Source organism: Erpetoichthys calabaricus, chromosome 2, assembly GCF_900747795.2.
Source record: "Erpetoichthys calabaricus chromosome 2, fErpCal1.3, whole genome shotgun sequence".
NCBI lineage: Eukaryota > Metazoa > Chordata > Cladistia > Polypteriformes > Polypteridae > Erpetoichthys > Erpetoichthys calabaricus.
The window spans coordinates 349,604,860-349,617,645 of record NC_041395.2 but is presented as its reverse complement, the minus strand read 5'-3'; the positions used below and the strand labels follow the sequence as shown (position 1 = coordinate 349,617,645).

The 12,786-nt window shown below is 40.6% G+C and overlaps 1 protein-coding gene across 5 annotated transcripts in view; it reads left to right on the top strand.

Moving 5' to 3' along the window:
• The window catches only part of ppp6r3 (protein phosphatase 6, regulatory subunit 3), a 163,914-nt gene extending 151,373 nt beyond the window's left edge, over positions 1 to 12,541 (top strand). For all 5 annotated transcript variants that reach the window (XM_051923420.1, XM_051923422.1, XM_051923421.1 and 2 more), the window contains 3 exons: positions 8,667 to 8,786; positions 9,394 to 9,483; positions 11,317 to 12,541. In XM_051923420.1, the coding sequence (XP_051779380.1) occupies positions 8,667 to 8,786; positions 9,394 to 9,483; positions 11,317 to 11,368 (262 nt within the window). In that variant the 3' untranslated portion in view covers positions 11,369 to 12,541. The remainder of the gene's footprint in view (positions 1 to 8,666; positions 8,787 to 9,393; positions 9,484 to 11,316) is intronic.
• The last annotated feature ends 245 nt before the right edge of the window (positions 12,542 to 12,786 follow it).

Here is a 12,786-nt window from a genome sequence, read left to right as displayed (position 1 = left end):
GTGCAATGGACGTCGTTGCAACATGAAAAAATCTCTTGAAATGTGTGCTTGTTTAAAAGTTAACAGCAATGTGCTGCACAGACTGGTGTCTTGGGTTGAAACATTGGATCTTGCTGACTACACTCATTAGGCCACTTCATCTGTCTGGTCATTGCTAGTCAGGCTGTGTTTAACAGCATTGTGATCTGTGAGTGTATTTTGTTGACTGAAACATAACTTGCATTGAAGTATGTGTAGGCCATCATCTGTGGTCCTGCAACAGAAAAAAAAAAAAAAAACTACAATTTTACTAATATTATGTGAAAGGCCAGAACTAAATAAAATAAACTAAAATTTTAAACACAAAGCTAAATAAAAATAAAAATTGTTGACTCCACTGAAAACTAGAATGAAACAACTTAATTTTATAAAATAAAAACTACAATTAATATCACTGGTAGAAGATTACTGCTTGCATGCCGCCCCATGGCTACATCACAATGTTTAACTCCTGTTGCCCCAGACAAGTCCAGTTCTCCCAGCTGAGCTGAGCTGAGGTCAGAAAACCCAGAGTGGGGGAAATACTGCTGTGCCATTGCAATATGTCTGATTACAAGACGTTACGAGTACAGGAAAGACTGTCCGTTTGCTGTAAGCATTGGAAGGACGCTTTAGAATTAAACTTCTGTTCTTTTAATATCTTACTATGCTGCTCCCTGGCAGTTCCCACCAGAGCAATTGGCCAGAGGAAGGGGCTCAGACCCCTCTGGCTAAACAACTTTGCAGTTGATTCTAGCACCATAAATAATTCAATTTTACATATGACGGTAAAACTGAGACATTTAGAATTTAGCAACATCCCATTTAATTTAGTAGATATGAAAAAGTTTACTAAAGTTCCCTCCACATACCCCTTATACACACAATACATTTGTGCACTTTTAAGTGGTCGTTGAAGACGAGTCATAAGCTGCTTGATCATAGCAGTAATTTATTCCTTTGTCCTTAATGCTGTAAGCCTGATTGCTTTGCATGGCATCTGGCTTATTTTACTGAAGCTACACCTAACTGGCCGCAAGTCCTTTCCCTGCCACACAATGGGGGAAAGATTTTTGTGAATAAAAGACATTTATGCTGTATCACACATCACCACACTTGACACTGGCCACCAGAAAGTTTCCAAACACAAGTGTGTGTCTCTCTATGTCCTCCTTTCATGATGTAGTCCTCTGTACCTACAGACCCCTCCAAAAGTATTGAGATATCCAGGCCAATTAATTTGGTATTGCTATACACTGAAGTTGTTTGGGTTTGAGATTAAGTTTGAGTAGTAGACGAGAGTTCAGAATTTCAGCTTTTGTTTTGGGTATTGACAGATATGTGTTAAATAATATATTGTTCATGCCATTCCATTACTTATGGAAGGGACTGTACACTTTTCTTGTTTCTTCCATAAAACAAATCTGTAGAAAATAAAAAGTTAGTACTGAATGACAGTTTTGTTTACTAGTACAAGCACAGCTTCTGTAGCCGAGGATCGAACCTGCATCGGTCTGTTGTGGTGAATAAGGAGCTGAGCAGTAAGGCAAAGCTCTCAGTTTACCAGTCGATCTATGTTCCTACCCTCACCTATGGTCATGAGCTATGGGTAGTGACCGAAAGAACGAGATCGCGAATACAAGCGGCTGAAATGAGTTTCCTCCGCAGGGTGTCTGGGCTCTCCCTTAAAGACAGGGTGAAAAGCTCAGTCATCCAGGAGGGGCTCAGAGTAGAGCCGCTGCTCCTCCACATCGAGAGGAGTCAGGTGGGGTGGCTCGGGCATCTGATCAGGATGCCTCCTAGACGCCTCCATGGTGAGGTGTTCCGGGCACGTCCAAGCGGGAGGCTGGCCTGGGAACGCCTCAGGATTCTCCCGGAAGAGCTAGAAGTGGTGGCCGGGGAGAAGTCAATCTGGGCATCTCTGCTCAAGCTGCTGCCCCCACGACCCGACCTCGGATAAGCAGAAGAGGATGGATGAGTACAAGCACAATACCGTCCCAGCACCTAAAAACACAATGAAATGGGGAACTGCTCAAGATGGTGACTGAGATGTACAAAGCACACTGAAGTTCAGGGTTAACCATCCTAGGAAGATGACGTCATTGACAGCGTTCAAACATGGCGTTTTTGTCGTTAACTACGCTTGAATCTCAAAGGCAGTTTTGTAACCCTAAAAAAAATTGAGGCTGCCTTTGGTAAACTAAACACTGCAGCAAACGATGTTTTTTTTTTTTATGCCAGTCTGTGCCATTAACATTGAATATGCAGTTAGGGTTAAACACAAACAACCAATGTCTGAGTGATGATATTCAACCGACTAATCCAACTAATCCATATTAACAAATTGTAAAGAGGCAACACTTACCTACAGGAAACCTACTGCTCTGGAGAGGACTTGAGACTTTACATTGACAGAGTTATTCTCATCCAGGCAGTTAGAAACGCAGATAGAAGTTATGTGTTGTTGTATAAATTGAGTATGAATAAGTGAGGTGCAAAACTACAGTAATCCCTCCTCTATCACGAGGGTTGCGTTCCAAACCCCACCGCGAAAGCTGAAAATCCACGAAGTAGAAACCATATGTTTATATGGTTATTTTTATATTGTCATGCTTGGGTCACAGACTTGCACAGAAACACAGGAGGTTGTAGAGAGACAGGAACTTTATTCAAACACTGCAAACAAACATTTGTCTCTTTTTCAAAAGTTTAAATTGTGCTCCATGATAAGACAGATATGACCGTTCCGTCTCACAATTAAAAGAATGCAAACATATCTTCCTCTTCAAAGGAGTGCGCGTCAGGAGCAGAGAATGTCAGAGAGAGAGAGAGAAAAAAGCAAACAAAAATCAATAGGGCTGTTTGGCTTTTAAGTATGCGAAGCACCGGCGGACAAAGCAGCTGCAAGGATGTACAACATAAAGGTAGTCTTTCAACATTTTTTAGAGGAGCGTCCGTATCCTCTAGGCCAGTGTGAGAACAGCCCCTCTGCTCACACCCCCTCCGTCAGGAGCAGAGAATGTCAGAGAGAGAGAAATGCAAACAATCAAAAATCAATACGTGTGGTTTGATCTTTTAAGTATGCGAAGCACCGTACGGGAAGCATATCACTTGACAAAGCAGCCACATGTAAGCCCAGCAAGGAAGAGAGCAATGTGAAGGTAATCTTTCAGCGTTTTTTGAGGAGCGGCCGTATCCTCTAGGGGTGCAAACAGCCCCCGTGCTCACAATATATTTGAGGAGTTTTATTTAATACGTAATACGCGCTCTGGTTGGGTAACTTCTCAGCCATCTGCCAATAGCGTCCCTTGTATGAAATCAACTGGGCAAACCAACTGAGGAAGCATGTACCAGAAATTAAGACCCATTGTCCGCAGAAATCCGCGAACCAGCAAAAAATCTGCGATATATATTTAAATATGCTTACATATAAAATCTGCGATAGAGTGAAGCCGTGAAAGTCGAAGCGCGATATAGCAAGGGATTACTGTATTCTTTTTAGTGATTCAATTCACTTTGTTCAGTTCACCAAAATGATTTGAATTTTTGATTCACTAACTTGTTCACTTCCAAAAAAGCCAAGCTATATCCTGATTTAAAATCTAGAATAGTATTATAACAGCATAACCATTTAAACCACTAAACAATACAAGCAATATAAAAAGCAAACTACAAAATAAATAATTCACTCATAATAATAATAATAAATAATAATAATAATCTTAATTGAATTTTGACAATAAATAAAATCTCAACAATAATAATAATAATAATAATAATAAAAAAAAAAAAAAAATCTTACAAATGGAACCTTAGAATTTTGCACACAATAGAACTATGAGAACATTGAAGTATGACTAAATAAAACTGATGTCAGTTTTGGATTACTCTTCAATTTCCTTCTTTTATATCCCATCCTGTCTGATGTAATCTCCCATACTGAGATTCAATGTACTGCGAGTCTCTTGTCTGCAGTTCGTGATCGAGTTTGCAGTGGCTCTCCAGACTAGTATGGACCTGACGTCTGTAGTGTGCTGCTGAGGCGGCTCCTGATCAGTACACTGGCAAAGAATCCACAATAGCGCTTAGTGCATCCTTGAATTAGGGGGCTTAATCCAACTGAAAAGCTGGACCGAAATAGAAAGAGGGGAACATGTTCAGGTATTTAGAATTTTCCCAGGCAAGGCTTCTGTGATAAAGATGATTATCCAGTTAGGATTATGTCACTTAGTGAGTGGCACACTCTAGGACACCTAGTGGACATAAATATGAAGTGCTGAAAACCAGAAAGCATTGGTTTGGGCACAGAGTTGTGGGAAGCTGGTAACTACTGAGTTGTGAAAATGCTGACAACTTTTAAAAACAAATAGGAAAGCAGTTGGGATCTCCTAGCTTTTGGAGATTTTATTGGCAAAAAAGCAGCAAGCTAAGCTTAATATTTGTAAAAAATGAAAGTAACTGACCGCTCTTAGCCTGAGTGCACTGATCCTTGGCATTGCCTCTTGGCTTTTTGAAAATAGTAAACTAAACTGCCCTCTTCTAGTTTACCACTTTCATTATGTTGACATGTGACCCATCATGCCTCAAAAGTGCATTTTTACCTTTCAGATTTGTTCATCCATTGGTTCAGCCCAAAACTCTGAATGCAATTTGGATTAGCACATACAATTCAAAGAAATTGGAATAGATTGATTAGCGGTGACCATTAGGACACTGAAAGAGAGGCTGCTGAAAATAGGGCTTTGCAACCATAGGTGAATAATAAATTTAAAAAAAATGTACACACCATTTTTAAATCAATTTAATGGTATGATAGAAAAGTTATGAACTTCTACCAAAACCATCAACGTTTCCAGGTGATCCCAAACCTTTGAATGGTACTGTAGTTACTGTGTCGACTCAAAGCACACAACATACAAGATACAAAGCATTTGATCACTGCCAGCATGAATCAAGCTACTTTTTAGCACCATAACCTGTTAAAATTTAGGTATAAAGGCTGCAGCAATGCTGTTGGAGCTTTTTATATTATTCATTAAAGAAGTCTCAAGCATTGAGCAACTCTAAACAAAACATACAAAAATAAAATGGGTTGTAATTTATCAAAATACTAGAAGGAAAAAGTTTCAATTAGTATATGTGAAACTGTAAACTTTAACATCACAATTTACATTTAGTCAGAGTCAGTATATTTTTTTTACCAGCTTCAGCAACGTAATAATTTGTTCCAACTCCGACTCTTGAATAAGGCATCACCAGACATTCAGGGTCTGACTTCACACGTTCACATGCTATTCACCATTTTAACTGAGGCAGAGGAGAAGGGAATACCAGCTGTGTTAATAGATAGATAGATAGATGGATACTGTGCATCCGGAAAGTGTTCACAGCGCATCACTTTTTCCACATTTTGTTATGTTATAGCCTTATTCCAAAATTAATTAAATTTATTTCTTTCCTCAGAATTCTACACACAATACCCCATAATGACAACTTGAAAAAAGTTTACTTGAGGTTTTTGCAAATTTATTAAAAATAAAAAAATTGAGAAAGCACATGTCCATAAGTATTCACAGCCTTTGCCATGAAGCTCAAATTTGAGCTCAGGTGCATCCTGTTTCCCCTGATATTTGGAAAGGCACACACCTGTCTATATGAGGTCCCACAGTTGACAGTTCATGTCAGAGCACAAACCAAGCATGAAGTCAAAGGAATTGTCTGTAGACCTCAGAGACAGGATTGTCTCGAGGTACAAATCTGGGGAAGGTTACAGAAACATTTCTGCTCCTTTTGAAGGTCCCAATGAGCACAGTGGCCTCCATCATCCGTAAGTGGAAGAAGTTCGAAACCACCAGGACTCTTCCTAGAGCTGGCCGGCCATCTAAACTGAGCGATCAGGGGAGAAGGGCCATAGTCAGGGAGGTGAAAAGAACCCGATGGTCACTCTGTCAGAGCTCCAGAGGTCCTCGGTGGAGAGAGGAGAACCTTCCAGAAGGACAACCACCACAACCATCTCTGCAGCAATCCACCAATCAGGCCTGTATGGTAGAGTGGCCAGACGGAAGCCACTCCTTAGTAAAAGGCACATGGCAGCCCGCCTGGAGTTTGCCAAAAGGCACCTGAAGAACTCTCAGACCATGAGAAAGAAAATTCTCTGGTCTGATGAGACAAAGATTGAACTCTTTGGTGTGAATGCCAGGTGTCGCGTTTGGAGGAAACCTGGCACCACTCATCACCAGGCCAATACCATCCCTACAGTGAAGCATGGTGGTGGCAGCATCATGCTGTGGGGATGTTGTTCAGTGGCAGGAACTGGGAGACTAGTCAGGATAAAGGGAAAGATGACTGCAGCAATGTACAGAGACATCCTGGATGAAAACTTGCTCCAGAGCGTTCTTGACCTCAGACTGGGGTGACGGTTCATCTTTCAACAGGACAACCACCCTAAGCACCCAGTCAAGAAATCAAAGGAGTGGCTTCAGGACAACTCTGTGAATGTCCTTGAGTGGCCCAGCCAGAGCCCAGACTTGAATCCGATTGAACATCTCTGGAGAGATCTTAAAATGGCTGTGCACCAACACTTCCCATCCAACCTGATGGATCTTGAGAGGTGCTACAAAGAGGAATGGGCGAAACTGGCCAAGGGTAGGTGTGCCAAGCTTGTGGCATCATATTCAAAAAGACTCGATGCTGTAATTGCTGCCAAAGTTGCATCGACAAAGTATTGAGCTGAGGCTGTAAATACTTATGGACATGGGATTTCTCAGTTTGTTTATTTTTAATAAATTTGCAAAAACCTCAAGTAAACTTTTTTCACATTGTCATTATGGGGTGTTGTGTGTAGAATTTTGAGGAAAAAAATGAATTTAATCCATTTTGGAATAAGGCTGTGACATGACATAAAATGTGGAAAAAGTGATGAAGCGCTGGGAATACTTTCCGGATGCACTTTAGATACTTTATTAATCCCAAGGGGAAATTCCCATACTCCAGCAGCAGCATATTGATAAAAAACACTATTAAATTAGAGTGATAACAATGCAGGTATAACAGACAATAACTTTGTATAATGTTAATGTTTACCCCCCCGGTGCAATTGAAGAGTCGCATAGTGCGGGGGAGGAACGATCTCCTCAGTCTGTCGCTGAAGCTGCTCCTCTGTCTGGAGATGATCCTGTTCAGTGGATGCAGTGGATTCTCCATGATTGACAGGAGTCTGCTCAGTGCCCGTCGCTCTGCCACAGATGTCAAACTGTCCAGCTCTGTGCCTACAATAGAGCCTGCCTTCCTCACCAGTTTGTTCAGGTGTGAGGCGTCCCTCTTCTTTATGCTGCCTCCCCAGCACACCACCGTGTAGAAGAGGGCGCTCGCCACAACCATCTGATAGAACATCTGCAGCATCTTATTGCAGATGTTGAAGGACGCCAGCCTTCTAAGGATGTATAGTCGGCTCTGTCCTTTCTTGCACAGAGCATCAGTATTGGCAGTCCAGTCCAGTTTATCATCCAGCTGCACTCCCAGGTATTTATAGGTCTGCACCCTCTGCACACAGTCACCTCTGATGATCACGGGGTCAATGAGGGGTCTGGGCCTCCTAAAATCCACCACCAGCTCTTTGGTTTTTGTGGTGTTCAGGTGTAGGTGGTTTGAGTCGCACCATTTAACAAAGTCCTTGATTAGGTTCCTATACTCCTCCTCCTGCCCACTCCTGATGCAGCCCATGATCGCAGTGTCGTCAGCGAACTTTTGCACGTGGCAGGACTCCGAGTTGTATTGGAAGTCCGATGTATATAGGAATGGTTCAGACTTAGCATTTTTGACTTATTTTGCCAAGTTGAGCTCACATTTAGCTGTCTTCAAAGACAGTATGGCTAGTAAACATTTATTATGCTGAGCAAAATGATTGTGCCATTTTTAAAAAAACATTTATTCATGGAGATAAAAAAAAGTTTTAAAAATTATAACACGTTGACATGTTTATTGGAGTTGCAGAAACATTTTTGCCAAATGTCTGTCATCCAGCTGATTTGCCCCGTTGGAGTTTGTAGACCTGTCTCATTAGTGGATTGTCACTGAAAATGTTTGAGGGAATTCCGTAATGTTGTTTAGTCGAGCAGTTTTTAAAGTGAGGAACTCCAGATAACTCCTTCTTTGTTACTAGGCGGTCACTATTGGTAGAGTTCACTTATTTCATTAGTTTGTATTTTTCTTATTGGTTTCTGGGTTTGTTTACAGTATGTATTGACAGGCTCTTAACTAAACTTTAATCAGAAATATGCTGCTTTCTTTGAATGAAAAAAGTAGTACATAATAGAAGCTCACTAGAGGAACATCACGCCTCTCCACCAGCTTTCAGTGTGTTCATCCAGAAGCCTGCTACCTGTAACCTTCCCCATCCTGGCCACTATAACCCACTCTGCCCTTAAAATGTAGAAACCTCGGCAAGGGCTTGTCATGCTCTGTAGGGTTTATATACATTTACTAACTAAGCCATGCGGATATTGTGGTTGTTGGCACTGTGTTGTCTTCCTACTTGTGCTCCATTGATGTCTTGTGTGCATGTGTCACCTGATGTGCCCCCATTTTTCAGCACTCACTTGTTTTTTTATATGCGCGCCTCACCTCCACTATCAACTCTTCTTTTGTAGTGATGATGGTAAAATGTCTGTTTCGGAAGAAACTTCTCCACAGTGCTTAGTGACAGACGATGGAGAGACTGAGAAGGCAATCCCAACTTCACCGTCCACGGCCAATTGTCACAAGCAAAGGTAAAAATGGAATTTTAAGTAAATATGTAAAAAAAGATCAAATGAGAATTAAGAGTGAAGTGGAATTATAGAAATTAGCTTAATCTAAATGACATTTGTGTCTGAGGAGTTCACTCAATGTGACGGCCCAATTCTCAACCTCTCATTCCTGAGACTGTAGTGGTGGGACTCAGACTTGATGGTCTTGGGATTACTGAACAGCTTTCTTTGTTGCTGTGGTAAAGGAGTTCCACTTATGTGCAACTTGATAAGCTGCTGGTCACTAACTTGGAGGCCCCAAGTCCATGACCAGCCTCGCTGAGTCGAGATGTGAAACAAATCTGATCATTTAGCATTTCAGTTCTTCACAATTTCAATAGTCAGCTCTGTTGGTTGACTGATGATTTTAAAAAGGCCCAGAATAAGCGTGGTCATCTGAGAGTGAGGGGGTCTGACTACGGACTGGCTGTCCATTCTGATTTGGTTCCCACCTTGTGTCTGGTGCTGCCACAGTAGGCCCAGACTCCTTGACCCTGCATTGAGTGGATAAGCTAGTTAGAAAATGTGTGTGCTTATCTGAGTATCTGCTTTCACATTGCCGATTATCCCTGCATTTGATCATTTACAGTATAAAGCACTTGGAAGCCAAGGTAAAGTGTCCATCCAGCGAAACTTTAAATGGCCCTCTTGAAGATGTACATTCAATGGAAGAAGTCAAGTAAGTAAATTAATCAACCTAATCCAAATTGCATCATTTTTGTCTTACTTTGCATGAAAATAAAGAAAACAAAATGATTGCTTTTAGTGATTGACATGAAGCATAATTTCAATTAGGAATGAAGAAAGAGTCCGATTAGTATCTACAACTCTTAATATCTCTTCAGCTAGCCCAGTCCATAATAAATCCTGGTCTACTGGTTTAGCTCCTAAATTAAATGCAGGAGTGTCGTCGTCTTGAAATGACTCCACAGAGTGCAACTGCAGTTTATGGTGTCAAACATCACTCGTGACACACTCATGCGAGGGCGTCATGCTGATGGGCGCTAGAAAAATTGCATTGCATTTTTCACTCTGACAGACAGAATCAACATCCTAAGGAAATTTTAAATCAACAAAAATATATATAATGGAGAGGATCAGAGCGTCTGCTTCTTGTGCTGCTTTATGTCTGGCACAATATTCATTTCATTACACCTATGATCATGTTTGTTACCTGCTAAATACTTGAACAGGTGAAAATGCTTGAGAAATGCTTCTCATGTAGTGGTGTCACATACCTGCTATTGTAGTAAGTTGAAATAGAATTAGATGACACATGTGGTGTCTGCATCAGCAGCATTTCAAGTTCACTGCGGCTGTAGCTTTAATCAGATTCCTGCCTTAATAAACTTTGAACCGTTTGTGAAACTACTCACTAGATTTGAGAAGTAATTGTATGAATGGAGCCAGCGTTGTGTGAAGCAGGGCTGTTCCACTAGTCATCTTCATCTCACTTTCAGATTTTGTATTCATTTTCTGGCTGTTTAAGCCTTGGCATGTGGATGGGAGCAAAAGTGAATTTGACGTTCAAGTCTTTACTCCCATCCACGGTTTACTGATATTTGGGAATTGTTCGTATTGTGATACTATTAAGGGAGTCTACTTGGGGGGGGGGGGGGGGTTGGGGTAAATTAAAAAGAGGAAACTTTCAAGAAGTTAACCTTCTGACAAAATAAATAGAAGAAGACAAGCTAATAAAAAAGTATGAACGCCTTGCCAATTATAACACTGACCTACATGGCGGCTCATGATGCAACGTAAAGCAGTGAAATGGAGATGCATATGAATGTTGATGAATATGAATTCCTCCTCGAAGGTATACTTTCAAATATTCCCTAATAAAAGGAAATATTAAAAGTGCTTAAATATGTGCCTCTCACATTAAGTATTTTCCCATAATAACTGTTCTTAAAGAGCAAATGACAAAAGTGAAAAGAATCCGCAGTTTGCTCAAAGCCTCATGTAACAACCTGTGTGACTGAGAAGCGTTAGTTTATTTATTATGGCAATAATTATTGCGAAACAGTAATAGAAAAATATTTGATTACATCTGTTTGTTAATCTAATGTAATCAAAAAGCAAAAAAAAATGAATGTATAAAACATGGCTGTATTAAAATATTTGTGTGTTAATATTCTTCATTCTGACGACATGATCTAAATGGGCCCATATAGGAGTGGTGGGCATGTAGTGTGCTGGCAGCCCCTCCAGGTTGTCTCCTGCCTTGTGTGCAGCGCTGCTGGGTTAGGCTCTTGCCCTCCTGTGACCCTGAATTGAGTTGCGTGTCTTTGAGAAGTTCACAGTGAATGTCGCCACCGTTACGTCTTGTGCTCTGTTTTTCTTCTTACCATTCAGTGGCGCCTTGAGCTCCTGCATTGTGCCTGATGCTGCTGGATTCTTGTGATATTTTTTTTTCCCCCCTTCGTGTTAAAACAATCGTGTCTAAATCACCATCTTCCAGTTTGGCATTTCATCCATGCAGTTATTTAATAGGAGTTTGTCTTCATTGCAGGTCAGATCAGAGAGTCCCATCGCCAGACACTGCGATAAACGGCCCAGCGTGATCCACGATGGCTGTCGTCGCTGTTGTCGTCTTCTGCCTCGGAAGCTTCTTTTTATTTTTCCAGGGATTCTTGCCGAGTTCGCTGGAGGCACACAGCCAGAGCCAGTCACAGCTGCACTACCTTCACGAGATCAGGACCAGCAATACCGATTTACAGACCGCTGTACAGGACGTTTGAACTGTATTTAAGAAAAGAAGAACTTTAACAGATGCAGAGATTTTACATTTGTTTATATACCATTGTTCTTATTGAAAGATTTGTCTGATTCAATATGTTGTCACTCAAGATAAATGATGCTATAGTTTTAATTGATTGTATGGAGAGAGAATTTTATAAAAATGTATGCAGAAAATGGGCATATGACTAATTGTATACCAATTGGTATGACCAGAGTATTGGGAGTGTTTTCATACAGTCTCCTCTTGCACAAAATTCAATATTTAATTATCTTCCAAGCTCAAGTAACAGATGCTATGAAAGACGCATATATTAAAATGACAACATAGTTTGTTCGGTCCTTATATTGATTGTTAGAAAAGTAAGATTAATTTTAAATACTCATCAAATGTTTTTTGCTACAGATATTATTTGTAAATGTTACTTATATCCTTTCAACCTGAGCAAGATCTGAAATGATTTGGTTTAGTTTTTAACTTTTATTTATTATTGAAAAGTAGAAAATGTGGTAATGTTACTAAAAGAGCCGTAAGCTGCCTCTCTACTGTTTCACCAAATTGTAGAAGTCGCTAGAGGATGGACAGAAATTGCATGTGGCTTTCGACTCGAGTTGTGCTGAAGGTTTTTAATCCCCAGACAGCCAGTTAAAACCTTTTGATGCGTCTGAAAAGACGAGCCTCGCGCCACCCCGGAATACTTGACTTGGTCGGTGCCCCTTGTGCCAGCTCTTTTTAAAGACACGCAGACTTCCTGTTTTTAGTTTTTCTTAATTTTGCGTCACTCTTTAATGCTGTTTCCTGCCCGCCCCCCCCCAACCCCACTCTAAATTCAGCCTCTGGCAGGCAAACTTGTACAATGTTTTACAATTATTCAGTTAATAATTTATATAATTACAAAGCTCAACATTGCTGGAAAGATAACTCTCTTGTCTTATTTGTTCTGTTTTCAAGTGCATTGCTGTAAACAGCCGACAGTTTTTAGTTGTGTGCTACAACTGAGTACTGTGCCTGAATTTTACTTTTCCTATTTTTAATACATATTTGCTACTGCCACTGGTTTAAAAAAAAAAAAACAACAAAAAAAACAAAAAAAATCAAACAAATGCAAGTGTTGGCAAAATAAATATCTGTTAAAAGATGAGCGAGCGTTCATGTGTTCAGTACATCTCTCCTCGAGCTCGGGTCATGTTCAGGTTCGGTCGCTCAGTGGTATCCTCCAGATGTGGGACCCAGGGGACGTCA